Genomic DNA, 20,741 nt, shown 5'->3' with positions numbered 1-20,741 from the left:
CGTTTTAAATGTACGAAGAAACGTTGACTTTTTAATGCAAGTCCTTTCCATCCTGCACGTTTCCGTCTCAATCCTTTTCCACCTTTCTGTCACGCTCGCGAGACGAGTCGTAGTTTACTGGCGAGTCGAATGGCGAAAGCAACGAAGTTCAGCGACTTCAAAAACTTACCGACGCGATGTACCTTTGCCTATACCAATAAATTCTATTCCACGTTGCTTTGCAGTGAGAATGCATCGTGCTGTTTCTTTCTTTCTTTCGTTTTCTTTTTTTTCCTTTCTTCTTTCCTTTTTTTCCTACATTTTTTCTTTCTTGTTTTCTCCTTCTTTTTATAATAAGTATATAGTCATTCATATCAATGAAAAAAACTGAGCGACAAAATTTTAAATTGAAATAAACGCTTTTAAACAAATCTATTAATATCATATTTGTTTAGTTCAAGATCAGAAAAAAAGAGGGAGATTCTTTTCGTTTTTATTATGTATTTGCGAAAAATATAAAAACAGTTTTATGACATCCCGTATATTTGGTTAAAATTCTTGTTTTTATTATTATTATTATTATTATTATTATTATTATTATTATTATTATTATTATTATTTCATTTTTCTTACTAAAATGAAAAAAGAAGTAGTTATGGTTTAATTAAATACTTTTTTATGATAATTTTCCGAATACGAATTTATAATATTTCGGGGAGTATTTTTACATCTACGTCACACTTTTCAAATCTTTATGAAGACCATGGTATACTTCCTTTCTATCTATCTTTCGTTTTCTTTTTTTCTTTTTTTCTTTTTTTCTTGCTTTTTTTCTTTCTTGCTTTCTCCTCATTTTTATAAGTATATAGTTATTAATACCAATGAACAAAAATTGAACAATAAAATTTTAAATTGAAACGAATGCTTTTAAATAAATCTATTGATATCATATTTCTTCATTATTTTTCAAGAACCGAAAAAAAAGAAAAACATTCTTTTCGCTCTTATTATTTATTTGCGAATAATATAGATACATTTTTATGACACTCTATATATTTTATTAACATTTGGCCTGTTGTATTTATTATTATTATAGTATTTTTACATCAACGTCACATTTTTTAAATCTTTATGAAGACCTTCGCATAACTCTATTTTATTTCAAAAGTCGTATTTCATAGTAGATTACTACCGAAAAATACTCTCTCTCTTTCTCTCTCTCTCTCTCTCTCTCTCTCTCTCTCTCTCTCTCTTATTCCCGCTCAAAAAAAATCGAATAATCCTTTATAAGATAGAGATACATGAATATCTTATGTATATTTATTTACGAATGTGCGTGTCCATTAGTACATTGACTCTTTCAAAATAAAATTTCTACGACTATTCCTGAAAAAGAAAAGAAAAATTAAAGTAGTGGGGTGTCAAAGTTTCGATCTCCGAAATGAAATAACGAATATATGTATGTACGTGGAAGAGGGCAGAAATGAAAGAAGTCGCCGTCCATAACTTCAACGGGCTGGTTGGCTGGCTGGATGGCTTGTCTGGATGGTTGGATGGCTGGATGGATAAGCTAGTCGGGTCAGCTGGTCGTGAGCCAAGTTGTAAAATAATGGTACGTTAGTCTCGGCTCTAATCGTACGATCGACGCGCTTTAAATTACGGCCTAATAACATATAACCCGAAATTTTCAAAGGATATACAGAGTTTAGTCCATATAAAATGTTACAAACTATTGTTTACAGAAATCGATATTTTCTTATATTTTTTCATTTATTTCTTTTTATTTGTCAAATACATTAAACTATCATGACTTTTAAATGAAATAATAAGATTTGATAAGGATCATAATGGACGTGAAATGATTTATATACCATTTTTTGTTTTATATATATTATATATATATATCTTCTATATATTCTATATATTTATATATATCTTCTATATATTTATATATATCTTCTATATATATATATATATATATATATATATATATATATTCTAAGAATATATATATACACATATATGTATATACATATATATGTGTATATATATATATATATATATATATATATATATATATATTCTTTTGATACGTTCTTACTTTTGATGAATAACCGAATGTAAATACTTTGTGTGTATGTGTGTAGATTATCAAATGATTAAATATGTTCGCAAGAATCATTTTAAATTAAATACTATCATAAGTTAGTATGAAAAAAATCGTTCAAAATATCGTTACGATTATTGTAAATATCTATTATTCAAATTTTAATTACAATTATTTTCGATCAATCGATATAGAAAGTATAAAAAATATTAATGTCAAGTAACACTCGTGAAATTTCACTCGTGTTTATGAACGATCGACACGCTCGTGTCGGAGATTTATTTGTTTCTTTTTTTCTCCTTTTTTCTTTTTTTTTTTTTTTTTTTTATTATTTCTCCAATTGGTCATGCATAAATTTTTCTTTTTTTTTCGTACGATCGTCGAAACGTCAACTCTTTTTCCTTTCTTTATTTTTCCCCCTTCCGTCACCTTCCACGTCCCCCAACTCAGTGATGACTTACGCATGTCTTTGTAACTATTAGGTACTTATACGTTAAAGACGCATATAGTATGCTACGTTATAGTGGTATTATACTTTGTAAAAAGGATGACCGTGTGACATCATCCGAACTCTTGCTACGTGCCCAAGTGGAAAACACGCTCGACGTCGATTATCCATTTTTGCACGGAATTATCGCGTGCCGAGCGAGATAACCAGGTCTCATTCCTCGCGTACAAATCATCTCTGAAGATTACACGTGGAAATTAGACAAAGATAATTTGAGACAAAGTTGACTCGACGTAGGGGGTGTAGATTGATTTTCCGACCAGTGAGATTTATATGGAATTCTTTTTAAAATTCTTATCGGTTAAAGAGATTTTTTGTTCTTTTCTTTCTTTTATTTTTTCTTTTTATATCATGAATAATATCTCTATTGAGATGTGTAAAGATATATAGAAATATATACATAATTTCAACTGAAGAAATTCTTTTTAATATTTTTATCGGTTATAAAGATTTTTCTTTTCTTTTTATATCGAGAATATCTCTATCGTAAATACAATATATATATATATATATATATATATATATTGTATATATATATATATATATATATCGATATATATATATATATATATATATATATCGATATATATATATATATATATATCGATATTAATCAAATAACATCTGAAATATTACAAAATGTAAGAATAAGTATTATTATATTATATGATAACCTGATATTTTTTTTGTTCTTTTTTCTGCCTATTCTTTAATAATATCACTGAAAATTTTAAGCGAAATAATAATTAGTTATTTAAATGAATGTTCTATTATACAAATTGATTATAAATTAAGAGCTAGTTGAATATTTCCTTTGTCAAAAGTAATAAAAAAAAATTAATTAAAAAATTTTTCGTGATCTGTTATGTCAAATTATTTAATAGTATTTATTAAAACATCCGACATCTAATTAAACCGAAAAATTAATGATTTTTAATTTTTATTATGGAACACACTATATTTTTTCAATTAATTAAATATTTTAATCTATTATCTTTAAAAAATATTATTGTATAAATCTTAAAAATTAATAAGTAACTTGTGAAATATATTTAATTATTTGGTCATATAATTATACATTTTTTTTATGCAAATATAATCCTAAGTACATCTTTTTATTACATTAAACTGTTGGATCGTTCTAGATATCAGTAATAATATTAGATTAACGAAAAATATATAATTTTTTTTTTTTTATTAAGAAATAATGATTATCTTAAAAAAAGAATCGTTGAATTTCAATTTCAATTTCAATTTATTTCCATGAAATAAAAATTCTCGATACGAGAGAAAAATTAAATAAAAAGAAATACAAAGTCAGATCATAATATAATAACGGAGAAAAAGAAAGAAGAATTTCTTATTCATTTTGTATCTAGATATTTATATAAAAATCATTTTGCAAAAAAAAAAGAAAAAAAATAACTGGATTTTAAAAATAATTTCATCCTAAAATCAGATATAATTTTTTGGTAAACTTAATATAATAATAATAAATAGTATAGATAGAAAATAACAACGAGAGAAAAAGAAAGAGAGAGAGAGAGAGAGAAAGAGAGAGAGAGAAAGAGAGAGAGGGAGAGATAAAGAGAAAGAGAAAGAAAGAGAGAGAAATCGTTAAAAAGAAATTCAAGATGACGTTGCTTGGTGACACGTAAGTTGGGTGGCCATTTTAGAAAGCACGCTGGGGCGATCGGTCACACTTAATGTCAAGTTGAAAGTGACTTGCTTTAAGGCCGTTTAAGGGCGGGATGTACGTGGATGAAAGGGCGAAAGGGCCTCGCTTATTCGGGACCGCTGTGTCGTCCTCTCCAACTCTTCTTCATTTCCGTTTCGTTCATCTTTTTTCTTTTTTTTTCTTTTCTCTTCTTTTCGTCCTTTCTCTCTCTCTCTCTCTCTCTCACTCTCTCTTTCTTTCTGTCTCTCTCTCTCTCTCTCCTTTTCTCTTTCTCTTCGTAGTTTGCGACGAAGAGGCACGTACTTAGGAGCAAAACGACGAGGGTTGTGGTACATAGGGGTTGTGCACGATTTCCAACTTCCCCTAACTTTGGTATTCTCTATCTTTCTCTCTTTCTCTATCTGCGTATGTATGTATGTTAGTATGTATATGTGTATATATGTGTATATGTGTATATATGTATGTATCTACGTATGTATGTATCTATCTATCTGTTTCTGTCTTTCTCTTTCTCTCCCTTTCTCTTTCTCCCTAACTTTCCCTATGTAGACCCTTTTACTTCGAAACGAGCATGAGATTTTGCTTGGGTCGACACGCGTCGAAATTAGAAAGACACTATTAGAGAAGAATTTTTATTCGTTACTATCGTGCTCAATTATCGTTATCTTGGCAAATTATAATGTTACTGATAAAATGAAATGGTATAGGTATTAAAGTAATTACTTAAGAAATATATATATATATATATGCGTTATAAAAAATTGGAAAAAAGCAAGTTATTGTATAAGATATTCCGAATAGTTAACTGTTTAATCTATAATTATATTACTGAGTAAGTGAAATAGTGTAGGTAATAAATTAAGTAATATTTATTTTTTATTTCGAATTTTCTACCAGTATATTATATTATATATTGCATATATTATATATATTATAATATATTTATATATGTACATATCATAATATACATATATATGAATATATATAAACATATTATACATATATATATATATATATATATATATATATATATATATACACACACATACATGTATGTATTTAAAATTAAAAAAAAGAAATGATTATTTAAAATACTCTAAAATACGAATAATTAACTATCTGAAATGTAATTATATTACAGAGAAAATGGAATAGTATAGGTAATAAATTGTTTTTGCTATCTTTGTGTGGTAATTTTTTAATTATATATATTATATCAGAGACATAAATGATCGCGTGAAATACCCCGAATATTTAACTATTTAATATATATCCATGAATGGTACATTTTAAATAGTTAAATAGTTTTTTATATAGAATATAAAAATATATTTATTATATATAATAAAATATATATGTATATATATATATATATATATATATATATATATACAATTTTTTATTTAATTCTAAAGACATTTTACACATCGGATTAAATTTCTTTATATTACTTAAAAATATTAATATTACACGTTTGGTCAGACAAAAAAAAATCAAACGAAATTATTTCTATAAATATATTACGTATAACTTACTATGTCTGCAAAAAAGAAGGGAAAAAAATATATATATTGAAACTTTCATTACTTCTTAACATAATCGATCTTATCGAGGAGAAAAAAAAAAATGAAAAAGAAAAGAAAAGAATATAAAAAACGATAAATATATATATATATACATACATACATACATACATACATACATACATACATACATACATACATACATACATACATACATACATACATACATACATACATACATACATACATACATACATACATACATACATACATACATACATACATACATACATACATACATACATACATACATACTTACATACATACATATGTACATACATACATACTTACATACATACTTACATACATACATACTTACATACATACATACTTACATACTTACATACTTACATACTTACATACTTACATACTTACATACTTAGTACATACATATATACTTTTGTCGCGTAGAGAGCGTAGAATTACACTCATACGTATACACGATCGTGGCGTCGGCTCGCGTTCGGTCAAGTCGTTGTTTGTTACACGTCACGAGCGACAATGTAAGTTGAGTACGTGTAGAAAAGAGAGAGGAAAAAAGAGAGGTAGAAAAAGAGAGAGAGAGAGAGAGAGAGAGATAAAGAGAGAGAAAGAGAAAGATAGAAAGAAACGTGGCGACAAATATGCTCCTTCATCGGTCAACTCGACTCTTGCGTTGTTCCGTCTACATAGAATCTATATACACATTTTCTACTTACATTGTAGATATCAGCATGGCACAACGTTGGTATATTTTCTAAAGGGTTCAAATTGCATGATCAGCACGATAAAAATAATCTAGAATTCAAAGGGAAAAAGGTTTAGGGTGGTTTCAAGAATTTTTACGGATTTGATTTATATTAATTTTTTTGTATGTTTTTCTTTTCTTTTTCTTTTTTTTTTTTGACAATCTCATTCATTATGAAATGTACATACGAAAAAGTTCACAAATCTTATAAAGATATATAAAATGTGATTCGTATAAAGTGTTACAAAAATATAAATTTATTTGTTTAAATATAATTATCTCTCATTACGATAAAGCTAAGTTTGAATTCAACGAGAAAAAGTACAAGATGATTTCAAGATTTTTCCCGAAGTAAATTTATATTAATTTTGTTTTGTTTTTGACAATCTACTTATTATAAAATAGTACTAGTAAACTTCTTTTCTTCTTTGTAAAAAAAATAATAAGAATAATAATAAAAATAATAAACTTTTATTGCAAATTATTATATATATTGATAAAAAGATATATAGAGTTTGATAGAAAGCTTGATAAATTTAAATATTATAAATTTATATATTAATTTTATTCTTTTTAACTAATCTATTCAACATAAAATGAACTCGTAAACATCAAAAATCTTGTAAGGATACGTGGAGCATGATCCATATATTGTTACAGAAATATAAGATTATTTGATTAGATATAGTTATCTCTTATTACGATAAATAAGTTAAAATTTAACGAGAAAAATTGTTTAGGATGATTTCAAGATTTTTCACTAATCAAATTTATATTAATCCTGTTCTTCTTTTTAACAATTTATTTATCACGAAATGTACACGATGAACTTCCTTAACATTTATTATAAATTATTATATATATATAATATATATATATATATTATTATATTATATATATATAATATATATATATTATTATATTTTATATATATATATATATATATATATATATATAATAACCCGAAGAAATAATTCTAAATATATACAGAACATAACAAATCTGTATAAAAAGTTATTAGAAAATCTATAAAGTATATTTCTTCAGATATATTTATACATTATTTAAGAATGAGACGAAAATTCGTCAAAAAAGAAAAGAAAAGGAAAAAGTAAAAAGTAAGAGGAAAAAAAAGAAAAAAGAGAAGAAGAAGGAAAAATGAGTAAGAAAAAGGAAAAGGGAAACAAATTTCACATAATCGATTTCGCAAGGTACTATTTTCTAATAATAGCCTATCCAGGTTTGAAATTCATAACAAGGAGACTGTTGCTCCGCCTTGGTACCTTAAAATGAAGATAATAGGGTCGAGGACAAGAAGCGAGAGAGATGAAGAGTGAGCATGAAAGCTGCATCACGCTCATTCGTTGCATTAAAATGCACGGGCACACGCGAACCACGTGAACGTCAAAGACTACTATGTAGAATGAATCGAATCGCCCCCCCCTGTCCCTCGTTTATCCCTTGTTCCTACCCCAACCGCGAGCATGACTTTTGAGGATGGTTTTCCTCGAGGGGTAAGGAGTGAGAGGTGAGGATTGAGAGGTAAGGGGTAAGGTGTTAGGGTGAGGGGTGAAGAAAGAGGGGTTACGGTTAAGTCCAACACGAAAAACGTTGCCAATGGTGAAACCCGAAAATGTAGGTGAGCTGTCAGGGTTAAGCCGCGCAATGGTTGCGACCTCGCGCGTCACGATGAATGCATTGAGGCGGTCACGAACGAGAAAAAATTCACTCACGGGCTAACTCACGATTCAACTTTTTCCAACGACGTATAAAGAAACATTTCGACGCCACCTTTTTCCTTTTTTCTTTCTTTTTTCTTCTTTCTTTTTTTTTCTTTCTTCTTCTATTTTATTTTTCTTTTTTTCTTTCTTTTCAAATTTTTTGAAACTCCGTGTAATCTAATATTGTGGAGAATTATAGCAAAATAAAAGAAGGAATTCAGAGTTGGACGAGTTTTATTTTTTTTTTTTTTATTTTTTCGATTTTGTATTTTTCTTTAGATTTATTAATTCATAATTGGGATTTATTAATCATAACGATTTGATATTGTCAGGATTTTAGTTTGAGTGTTTTATATGCACATCATTTTTTTATTTATTAAGTTATAGATACTTAACGATTTCGTTTTCGTAAATTTTCTATATTGATTCAATTTTTAATTCATTCGACAACGTTTTGTTTGAACGTGATATAAATGATTTATTTGATTTGCTCTACATCGAGGTATTCCATTATACTCCTTTTTAATAATTTCAATTTAATTTGGAAATAATAGAACTTTCATGATTAAATTTTGTGCGTTCATTTCTGAAAGTATCATATTAAAAAAAAGAAAAAAAAAATAAATTTCATTCGAAGATTTGATCATACCTAGACACTTAACAACAATATCCTGTTGTCTCGATCAAATTTCGATATATTAAAATCAATCGATATTTTTCTTATCGACCTTTCGAACAAGTACAATACAAAAAGATTGAAATTTCTCTGACGTTCGAGGTGAATTGATGAGATTATAAGAAAGGTCCATTAATTGAACGACAGCTAGCGTTTGCATTCCTGCAAATTGGATTGCCTTTCACTACTCCTGCCGCTTACCACGGATATCGATTATACACGTAATAGTGAGTAATATAGTAGCTCGTACGACGAGAGTCAGAACTCTTTCAATCGGCCAAGTTTTTCAACCAGATTTACTTTCGATTTTCTCTTATTCGTTTCTTTGGTGATTAATATTATAGAAATGCCTAGCTCTCCTTTGATAACATTTTATAAATCGATGTATACTTATATGTGTGAATTTGAATGATTGATTAAATTTACACGTGTGTGTATATAAATGTGAGAGATAGAATGATAGTGAATTTACGTACACACAGGCACATAGAAATATACACATACAGATATATACGGAGACGTCTAGTTATCTTTCGATAACATTTTATACGTCGATGTATACTTGTATATGTGAATTTAAATGATTGAGTGATAGTGGATTTATGTATATTTATATATATACATATACACATAAATATATCTACATAATGAATTTTATAAATACATAACAAACAAAATGAACAATAGTAATAATAAATATAACATGTTAATATCTCATTAATTGATCGATAATGTTTCAAAGTAAAATATTCATCAACCAATTTGTATCAGAAATTTCAAACATATTTCTTTAAAAATATATACACAATATGCATATACCGTGACATTTCTATTAATGAAATACAATTTATAAATAAATTGCAGCTATCTATAAATAACGAATAAGTATATAAATACGAAACGGTACAACGAAGATCGTAAACATTTTGAATAAATTCTAAATTATGTTTGTATAATAATATGAGAAATTAGTAATTGAAAAATCTTTAAATAGACAAGTACAAATATTTTACCCATGATATTATAAAAACGAATGATGGAAATGAAATAGTCGTTGATTAATAAATCTATTTATAATTAAAAAATTAGTATTAATAATAATGGAGTACTTTCAATAATGGAGTAAACGTGGTCATAAATTTCTGGGATGATAAACATTTGAAAAACAGGTTCCCGATATGGATACCATTGAACTTCGAATCCACCGTTGCACCTTCCATTGAACCTTGGTCATTTATTTATAATTTTTCTATGAACATCTGGTAAAGATAAATTTCAACAAAAAAAAGACTCTTTAACCGCATTGACTGTCATAAGAAAAGTTAGTTTGTCGAAAGCATTTTAGTCTCTTATATCGAGGGACCAGTCTAAAATATAAAAGAATAAAACTCGAAGAAGAGGAAGAGGAGAAGACAAGGTTGAAATTCTGTTTGCGCACCACATGTTTCGTATTAAATATTTTCTACCTGTTCTTACCATCATCTTAAAGACGACGAAGAGGAAGAGGTGTTTAACGAAGGCACATGGTAGTCGTCCTTGGTACATAAGACATAGAAAGAAAAAGAAAGACATTGGAACACGGGCCCCACCCAAGGATTGACCACGTAAAAACGATACGACAGGTACTTTTCTTTCCTCCGTTTCAAGATTTTAAACAACATATTGCCAACACGTGTTACTCCAAGTGAACATGATGCACTTTACTTCCAATTCGTAAGGTTGTTCAGAAGGTGTAAGTTGGTACAAAGTGGATATACGAAAGTGTCATAAACGATAAACGACAGAATGATAACAGATGTTTACGTCCCAAGAGATTTCTGTATCGTCTCGAGGATACACTTAGTTTAAAAAAAAAAGTAAAGAAAGAAAAGAGAAAGAGAGAAAAAAGAAAGGAAAAAATATAAACGGAAAAAAAAGAAAAACTTAAATAATAAGTTTTGGATTAATCTTAATCGAGTTACCTTGGATAATTTAATCGGATATATAATAATACGAAGAAGAGATAATAAAAGAACGTATGGTATCTAATTATAACTAAGAATTGTTCATTAAATTACGTGAGATTTTATTTTATAACTAATGTTTCCATTAAAAAATAACTAGCAATTTTGGTTAGCCAAATCTTTAGGTTTCAACAGATATTTTGGATAGCTTCAATCGAATATGTATTAATACGAAGAAGAAATGATAAACGGTCTTATGGCATCAATTTATAATTATTCATTAAATTTCTTCAAAAAAATAACTAACAGTTTTGATCAGTCATATCTTCAAGTTTCATACAGTTTTTAAGAATTTACAAATTAGCAAATCGAAGATTTACAAACGGAATAAGTCTAGTGAGATTTATACATGTCATAGAAGACCATTTTATTTTCGATTTATTAAAATCAAATCGAAAAATAATGAAGGAATACGATTTTAAATAAATCCCATAAATTTTAAAAATATCCGAGATCCACTAATAATTTTAATTTACAATAATAGTAAGTAGTTCTTTTAAAAATAGGATTGGAATGTTTTTTTACTGAAGGGAAGTAAAACCATTAAAGATCGTCTTTACTTTTGATTTTGTCACCCGTCGCATTTCGATCGTTGGGAAAATCCCTACGGTGTATTTCTCTTTTTCATTCTCTTTGTTTTTTTCTCTCCCTCTCTCTCTCTTTCTTTCTCTCTCTTTTTCTCTCTCTCTCTCTCTCTCTCTCTCTCTCTCTCACAGTTTCTGGTTAGCCAGCTAGGAAGAGTGCGCGTGTGCGTAGGAACCCTCCGATTTCGACTGACCCTGTGCTTCCAAGGGTGGAGCTTAAAATAAGGGTGTTACCGCTCTGGCTTAGCTACCCCGCGAGCAAACGGCATTTTGAGACTGAGGGTGGAGACTGAGAACGGGCAAGGGGTGGAGAAAACGTTTGTGGGATAGAAAGAGAAAGATTGAAATAGTGAGACACTTTACGGAGAGATGTACAACTCTGGTCGAACTACCAAACAGTGTGTCGCCACCGCTGACTACGTTTCGTCAGACACTTTCAAATCCTGACAGTTCCTTCCAATTCCATTATCAAATTATTTCTTTCCCCGCTTCGTCTATTTTGCCTACTTCTTCAAGAGGTGACCAAGTGTTGTTCACACGTACTTTTGAAAAAAGAAAAGAAGAAAGAAGATAGTGAAAAAGAAAAAATTGTCCTTGAGAGTATATCATCGATAATAGAATGGAGTATTCTTTAGACATTTGTGAAATGTGTATCTCGTTAAAGTATCGTCTATGGTGAATCAAAGAAAACAAATAATAATAATAATAATAATAATAATAATAATAATAATAATAATAATAACAATAACAATAATAATAATAATAATAATAATAATAATAATAACAATAATATGGCACCAATGATCGAAAATAATAGCAGTGATTCTACCATCGTTATACAAAGTGATCTTTATGTCGAAAGTTGGAAACATAAACAAACAATTCAGAAAGGTATTAACAAATAAATATTAATTAACAACAAATCGAATCAGTGATTATTAATAATGACATCCTTACATAGCAATAAAAAAATGGAAGAAGAGAGAGTGAGAAAAAACGAAAGAAAAAGAGAGAGTGAGACGCAGCGAGAGAGAGAGAGAGAGAGAGAGAGTGAGAGAGGGAGAGAGAGAGGGAGAGAGAGAGGGAATTAGTGAGAGGAAGAGAGATGGAGAGAGAGAAAGAGAAAGAATAGCAATGGCGGCGAAAGAAAAAATGATGCATTATTCAAGGAAAATTTCCATTCGTGAGAAGTTTCGGTAGATAGGTAGCTACATCGTTAGGTTGCTCTCTCGCTGGCGCTTTAATGATGGTTTGCTCCCTTTGCCTTTCGTTCTTGTAACGAGGAGTTTCGACATTGTTACGCCTTCGGAAGGCCACGATATAACGATAGTGAATATATATGTATATATATATACGCACACACACACATACATATGTATACGTATATACATATATGTATATATATATATATATGTATTCTACTATAAAATCCTCGAAATATTCCATCGTAAGATACGGCAACTTTCTTAACCCATTCGAGACCGCAAATTTTTTCGAACACGATCCCCAAGGTAAAAAATTTTTTTTTTTCATTATATTGTTCATTTTCAGTAAAAAAACTTGTTTACTATGGAAATCAGCCAATTCGTAAGTCAATTCGTATAAATAAGATGATTGCACATCGTCTGTGCGGTTGGTTCCTGCGAAGAATTTTCTGTATGAGTGAACTGTTACGCGTCGTCGTTGGTGCTCGGTTTTCACGGATAAGGAGACACAGAGTGGTAGGAATGAATTTCTTACTTATTCACGGATAAAGATGGGTCAAAGAAAAGAAAAAATTTATTATCTAAGCCAGCACTTAAGATAATAAGATTTAAGATATTATTTCTTACATGTAAGAAATTCTAAATACGCAGAACCTGCTGGCTTAAGATAATGATTTTCGTTTAGGTGGTATGAATAGAAGGCGATACTATTGATGTTAATGATAGATTTGAAAAATGGAATTAGATATATGGGTTCATGCAATGATATTTCTTAAAATATCATTGATTGAATTGAAATGAGATTTCGAAAATTCAAACAAAACGTTTTGTTTTATTTGGTACAAATGAAAATCAATGATAAATTATGTTTTCGTATATTTTACAGATACTATTAATTAAAAAACAACTTCTATTTAGACGAATATTTTACTCAGAATAATTGAAAATTGCTCATCGTTATTGCATCCCGGTGTGCAGCTGGTCTCATAGCCTTGTAAAGGCATTGCACACACGGTATGCAAATGATCTCGAATGGATATTGTAAAAAAGATACAGAAATAAATAAATAAATAAATGAATAAATAAATAAACAAAAAATGACAGAAAAAGAAAAAGATAAATATTTATGGCGTGATTAGATCATTCTTTTTTTAATTAATTAATAATTTATTTGTTTATTTACTTAGTTACATTTTTGTTTATTTCTTTTAATTTCGATGAAAACGACCATCTCGAAGCGTTTCTTTTCAGCAAACAGCCCAACTTCAGATCTTACCTTAGATCTCAGCAATACTCGGCATCATTATCATCATCATCATCGTCATCACCATCACCATCATCATCGACGTAACGACAACCAGAATCAAAACCACAACAACAATAACAGTATTATCAATAACAACAATAAAAATAACAACGATAACAACAACTCCATAAGCCTTGTAACGAGCGAACCTCAAGAAATCGTGATGAAGGAGAAAAGTAAGACAGCGGCCCGATGGCGCCGGGAAAAAGAAAACAAGGAATACCTCGAACTTGGAAAACTTTTACCGCTTCCATCAACGATCACCTCACAATTGGACAAGGCCAGTATCATCAGGCTAACCACTAGCAACCTCAAGATGAGAGCATTATTTCCTCACGGTAAGAATTACTTCGTCACACTTATTTATTTATAGTGTAATGATTTGATAAGAAAAAAGAAAAAAAAATAAAAGAAATGAAACCGACGACTTTTATTATACATTAATTCTCGACGAAAGGAAACACTCTTGCACTCTTTTTATTAATTCACCACTTCTTTTACCGGACAGCTTCCAACGTAAAGGGCAAATAATATCGGATGAGATGGATGTGATTGCGCACTTAATGCATTGTTAGCCCCTACTGCTTTGTAAGCAAAGTATGGGGGCTGTTATAACGTTACAATGGTTCCTACACCGACTCTCTTTTACACTAACACCACAACCAACTGTAAGTGTTAAGTTCTTTCCTTCCTTTTTTCCTTCCTTCCTTCCTTTCTATCTACGTACCTACCTACCTACCTTCCTATCCTCTCTCTTCTCTTTATTCCTATCTACGTACCCACCTACCTACTTTCCTCTCCGCTCTCCTTTCTTCCTTCCTAGCTATCTACCCTACCTACCTTCCTATCTTTCCTCCTCCCTTCCTTCCTATCAACCTATCAACCTACCTTCTTTCCTTCCTTCCTTCCTTCCTTCCTTCCTTCCTTCCTTCCTTCCTTCTTTCTTTCTTTCTTTCCTTGCTTCCTTCTTTCTTTCTTTCTTTCCTTGCTTCCTTCTTTCCCTTTCACCTTCCAATCTTTCCATCCTCGTCTACGGCGAATTGAATTTCAAGTGGCTTCATCCCTCTACAATACAGATGCTTCTTTTATTCTTCAAAAAAGACACGGTATATACCCTTCGATATACGAGCTACAATCTTGTGATCGTTCATGTTTTCTCACATTGATCGAATATTATCATCGTTGATCGTGATAAAGACTGTATCAAAGAAAAAAAAAAGAAAAAATAGAAAAGAAATTATTCGATTTGATGTTGCTACGTAGAAATTTAATTTTCAATGATGTCGAGAAAGATCCTATCTCGTCCTCTTCATATTTCTGATGTCCCTCTGATATTGAAAAAAAAAAAAAATAAAAGAGAGCAAAGAATACAAGGGATGTCTTTGGACACAAATGTATAACCTAAACTCGAGTAGTATAGCATTTACGTAATTCATTCGAAATCATGTAGTTTTGGATGTTTTGACATAACAAAAGATGATGACAGAGAAAACAAAAAAGAAAAAGATTTTAATATATTTTTCAGGACTGGGTGACGACTGGGGTACTAGACCACCGCCTAGTAGTCCTTTGGAAGCTGGTATTAAAGAATTAGGATCACTTTTTTTGAAAGTAAATTTTTAATCTATTATCGGTCTTACAAGTCTTGTTATAAAACATTTTTGTTAATCGATATTTCTTTCGATTTTCGTTATGTTGTTTCAGACACTGGACGGTTTCGTATTCGTCGTGACACCCGATGGAAAAATCGTTTATGTTAGTGAAACAGCCAGTGTACACCTAGGAATGTCTCAGGTTAGATGCGCATTATCTTCAATTACCTTAAATATTTTCTTTGTTTTTTATGATACGACAAAATACTAGAGTTAGATACTATGTCTTTTGGAGAATTCAAGGTCATCAATGTTTTTTTTCTTCGATTTTGCTAACCTCAGCAATAAAATGAAGATGATATCAATTCGTGGATTCATATGTTCGTTGGTTACATACTTTCTCGACGTTATAAAATTGACATATTTTGAGAATTCTTTTCAAGAAGGGAGTAAAATAAATTGAAAAATTAATTCTGTATTATTACTTGATGTTTTATTTGTATAAAAAACTTTTTCCGTCAAATTTGTAATTTATTACCGCGTTAATCTTTATATACGAAAATTTGGACTCAATGAACAGCATCCTAAATTCCTATAAAAATTTTTATATTATTGAAATTTCAGTACTGTATTAAAAAATAATGTTGTAATTAAGTGCCATCAGCTCGAATTCTTAAATTTCTGACGAATAAAAAAATTATGCCATTTTGAAAAAGTGTCAATTTTTCGTCTAAAATTCAAACTTTTAAACGTATTGGAAAAATATTAAGAATTAAAATTTAAAAAAAAATTAGCAGATGGTCCTCGACTAGAACATTATTTTACAAGACGGTACTGGAATTTTAATAATTTTATGTTTTTACAAGAAGTTAAGCTGCTGCCTGTATTTTCTTGTGGAGATTAACGTGGCTGTAGATTAAAAAACCTATATGTAATCAAATCGAATGGAAAAAATTTTCTTATATAAATAAAACATTAAGAAGCAACGTGAAATTATTAGTATTATAATTTATCTTTTTCCCTTTCTGAAAACAAATTTTCAAAATACGTCATTTTTCGACGCGGAGAACATATGTACCTAATCTTTTAAGAGATCATTGATCTTGAATTTTAAAGAAATATATGGCTTATTTTTGGAGAGAAATTTTTCAATAATTTTATCCTGTATATTTCAAGAATATAACTAATGCATTATTTTCTTTTTCATTTTTTTTATTCAGGTTGAATTGACAGGTAATAATATATACGAATACATTTGTCAGTACGACCACGAAGAGATGTTTTCGGTGTTGAATCTCCCACAAAATCCGGCGGATCTCACCGATTTTATGTTTCCACCTCCGAACTCACGCGGTGAAATCGATCTAGAACGTGTCTTCTTTCTGAGAATGAAATGTATCTTAGCGAAGAGAAGCGCTGGTCTTGTCACGGAAGGATACAAGGTATGAACGAATCAACGTAATTATGACACGTTTTATAAATATTCTATTTTTGTTCTTTAGTGTATTCCGAAAATCTTATAAGATCTTTTCAAGGACAATATTTTCTTGCGTTCACTTCTAATACAATCCAGTATCCATTCTAAAGTTAATACTCTTGCAGAAAACCGTAAAAACTTCGCGAAATACATTATTATCTCTCTTCTTTTTCCTGAAATAAATATTTTTTATAAAATTTTCAAAGTACTAACTTTCGACCTATGCCGAATCCGATTATAACTTTTAAACCTAACTCTTTTCTTCTAACCCTCTATCGTCATAAATAAAAATAAAGAAAAAAAAAGAAAGGAAAAGAAAAGAAAAGAGAAGAGAAAAAAGGAAAGGAAAGAAAGAAAAAAAAATTCTTGAAAAAAGAAAAAGAAAAAAGTATCTAAACAATTAACATAACAGAGAAAGAGCATAGTCCTACAGGAAATCATAAAAGTTATATAAAAATTGAAATGCTAAATAAGAGATAAGGGATTGGTGAGCTAAGTAGGGACAGCATTATCTTGGTCACGCGCGATTCGAAAGGAAAACGAACAGGAACCTGGCAGGTAGTTGTCGATGAACTTTGTTCAAATTTGGCCCATTCGGAATGGCAAACGCCAAACGTTCCTACGAAACTATATCAATATAAAAATAATTATTAATAAAATCGATTGATTACCGCAAGCACTGGTGGTCGAAACTGTTATAATTTATTCGAAAAAAAAAAAAAAAAAAGAAAAGAAAAGAGAGAAAAAATGTTTATTTATCTTTCTTTCTTCATTGACTCACGCTTCTTACAATTATTATTTTTTGCTCTTACTATTAGCTTTTTTGTTCTGTTTTTTCTTTTCTTCCTTTTTTTCTTTTTTCTTTTTTACAGAAACAAAACAGACTTCCATCTTAGATGATAAAAGTTAGATTATCATCAGATCCAGTCAATTAATTCATAGGTATATTTGTGGAGGAACACGATCGTCGATCTTTATCAACAACCAAACAGGAATAAATCATGTTAATTCGACGAAACGACTGTTCTCCCCTAAAAGTTTGAATAGGTATAGTTAACAAATAAAGCTAGTATAGTATAGATCATAGATGTATACTTGCGATTACGAATAACGATCTTCTAAATGGTAGGAATGTTGATTAAAACAAACAATCAAAAAAGTGTCGGTTAAGTCCTCGAGAAGGAAGAAAATGTTTAGCAAATAGCTCGTCCTCGTATCTAAGCGACGATGATGACCGTAACTCTTGAGAAAATCTCATATATAAAGTTAAAGAGAGAAAACGAGAGAGAGAGAGAGAGAGAGAGAGAGAGAAAACGTTCTGGATTTGCTAAGTCATGAATGCGACCCCCGTAAAGCTGTAGGATGAGGTTCGAAAGAGGGGCCAGGAAATGCGAAGAGGGTAGGTTTTTCTATGGCACTTGGACAATACAAAGAACCGGTAGTTGGCTTCTAACCCATTATTTACAAGGATTGTAAGCATTCTATTCTCGTGACCGACAATTATCTATTTATCATTTTAATCGATTTGCCACGAGTTTCAGAGTTTTATCTGTTCATTTATCTATCTATATATTTATTGTTATCTTCGATCTAGGCGATAAATTATGAGATAGGTAGTGATCAATTAGGATCAATTTACTTAGCCTTCAATTCCAGACAAACGGAACATTTCGATCACTTGCTCTCTCTCTCTCTCTCTCTCTCTCTCTCTCTCTCTCTCTTTCTCTCTCTCTCTCTCTCTCTCTCTCTCTTTCTCTCTCTCTCTTTCTTCCTTTGCTGCCGTAAATAATAATAATAATAAAAAAAAAGAAAAAGAAATACTAACGATCACCTATAAAAAAGAATGATCGATAAACTAATCTATATCGATGGAACAATACATCCCAAACTAGTCGTCACACATGCTAGAGAAGATTACGAATAGTTTCTCTCTCTCTCTCCTCTCTCTTTTCTATTTCTCTATTTTTCTCTTTCTTTCTTTAACTCTTTCTCTCTCAAACATATACACACTCTTTTTCTCTTAGGAAGTTGTAAATGAGTTTGAAGATGGTCGACACCTCGACAGAGTATAAGCCATTGTCCTAATGAATATCGTTTCAAGATCTTTATAAGGATGTGAATCCTGAACGAAATTGAATTTGTTCGTTCGCCCTTCTCAAAACTCATATTCCTTCTCTTTCTTTCTCTCTCCCTCTCTCTCTCTCCCTCCCTCCCTCTCTCTTTCTCCCTCCCTCCCTCTCTCTCTCCCTCCCTCCCTCTCTCTCTCTCCCTCCCTCCCTCCCTCTCTCTCTCTCTCTCTCTCTCTTTCTCTCTCTGTTCTTCTCCTCTTCATTCTCCATTAACTCGTATCCCCTTAGTAATAGAGAAGAGGATCCTTCGCAGCACGTACATGCTCGTGTGATGCACCAGAATTGCATAGCATATAGTAAACATATGCAATGCGTTAGGTATATAGGGAAAATAGGGTGGTGAAACGAGCCTATTTGCCTCACAAATGTGTTGGCTTGGTTATCAGGGCTTGGTATACCTAGGTACTCGAGACACGAGCAAACCCGAGTTTGACGCTCGACGAATCTTGTTTTTTTTTTCTTTCTTTCTTTCTTTCTTTCTTTTTTATTTCTCCTTTTTTTCTCTTTTCTTCTTTCCTTTTCTTTCCATTACTCATTCGAGCATTCAATTAGTAGGAAGGAATTGGTAATTTGCCAGGAGTACGTTGTTCCACGCGAAAATCCACACTTTGCGCCGACGGTAGGTAGTACTTCGTGTTTCGATCATTGAAAGATGATACATATGCTCGCTCGAGTGCCATACTCGTTCTGGTATCACCAACTGGTATATTTTTGAATAATATATACCGCCCATTAATCTCCTTTCATCGGTATTTCTCGTGATCAATGATACGTAATAACACTTGATGATAATATATGGTTAACGTATGCAATTGGCTTATCATTAATTAGTATTCCTTACTCAAGGAGTAACTTCCATATGCGATCATCTTTATCGTCATCATCGTCATCATCATCGTCGTCATCATCCTCATTCTCATTCTCATCCTCACGTTTGGTAGACGAGAACAATATCTTTCTTCTTACAGGTTATTCATTGTTCGGGTTACCTCAAGTGCATCATTGAAAGTTCAACTGGGTCAGAATACGAAGATGGTGGTACTGCTGGTAGATGCATCAGAAATATTTGTCTCCTAGCCGTCGGCCATTCCTTTCCAACTTCTGCCATTACGGAAATCAAACTTTATAACAATATGTTCATGTTCAGAGCGTCCCTCGATCTCAAGATGATATTCATCGATTCGAAGTAAGAAAACAGCAAGAGCATACAAAAATAAATAAATAAATGAAATAACAAAAAAAAGAAAAAAAAGAAGAGAGAAAGAAGGTATTTCCTCTTTAGAGATGTTCCTTAATAAGAATAAAACCAAACGAAAAAACGTAAAAAACTAAGAAAGAAAGAAAGAAAGAAAAAGAAAAAGAAAAAAGAAAGAAAGAAAGAAAAAGAAAGAAAAAAAATAAGAAAAAAGATCGATCCTTCGTATTTGCCACTTAAAAATTAGCTCGAGTACGTAGAAACGAAGGAG

The 20,741-nt window shown here is 30.4% G+C and overlaps 1 protein-coding gene across 10 annotated transcripts in view; it reads left to right on the top strand.

Moving 5' to 3' along the window:
• sim (bHLH transcription factor single-minded) overlaps window positions 1-20,741 on the top strand; it is a 35,292-nt gene that overhangs the window by 10,475 nt on the left and 4,076 nt on the right. For 3 of the 10 annotated variants that reach the window (XM_035881975.2, XM_035881979.2, XM_035881974.2), the window contains 5 exons: window positions 14,023-14,415; window positions 15,603-15,688; window positions 15,782-15,871; window positions 16,890-17,111; window positions 20,244-20,461. In XM_035881975.2, the coding sequence (XP_035737868.2) occupies window positions 14,241-14,415; window positions 15,603-15,688; window positions 15,782-15,871; window positions 16,890-17,111; window positions 20,244-20,461 (791 nt within the window). In that variant the 5' untranslated portion in view covers window positions 14,023-14,240. Of the gene's footprint in view, window positions 1-13,117; window positions 13,288-14,009; window positions 14,416-15,602; window positions 15,689-15,781; window positions 15,872-16,889; window positions 17,112-20,243; window positions 20,462-20,741 lie in introns of those variants that run through there. The other 7 variants (XM_035881977.2, XM_035881978.2, XM_035881973.2 and 4 more) reach the window with 4 other exon arrangements.

Source organism: Vespa mandarinia, chromosome 13 (genome assembly GCF_050613455.1).
Source record: "Vespa mandarinia isolate Hongniang chromosome 13, ASM5061345v1, whole genome shotgun sequence".
Taxonomy (NCBI): Eukaryota; Metazoa; Arthropoda; class Insecta; order Hymenoptera; family Vespidae; genus Vespa; species Vespa mandarinia.
This window is presented reverse-complemented; position numbering and strand designations above follow the sequence as displayed.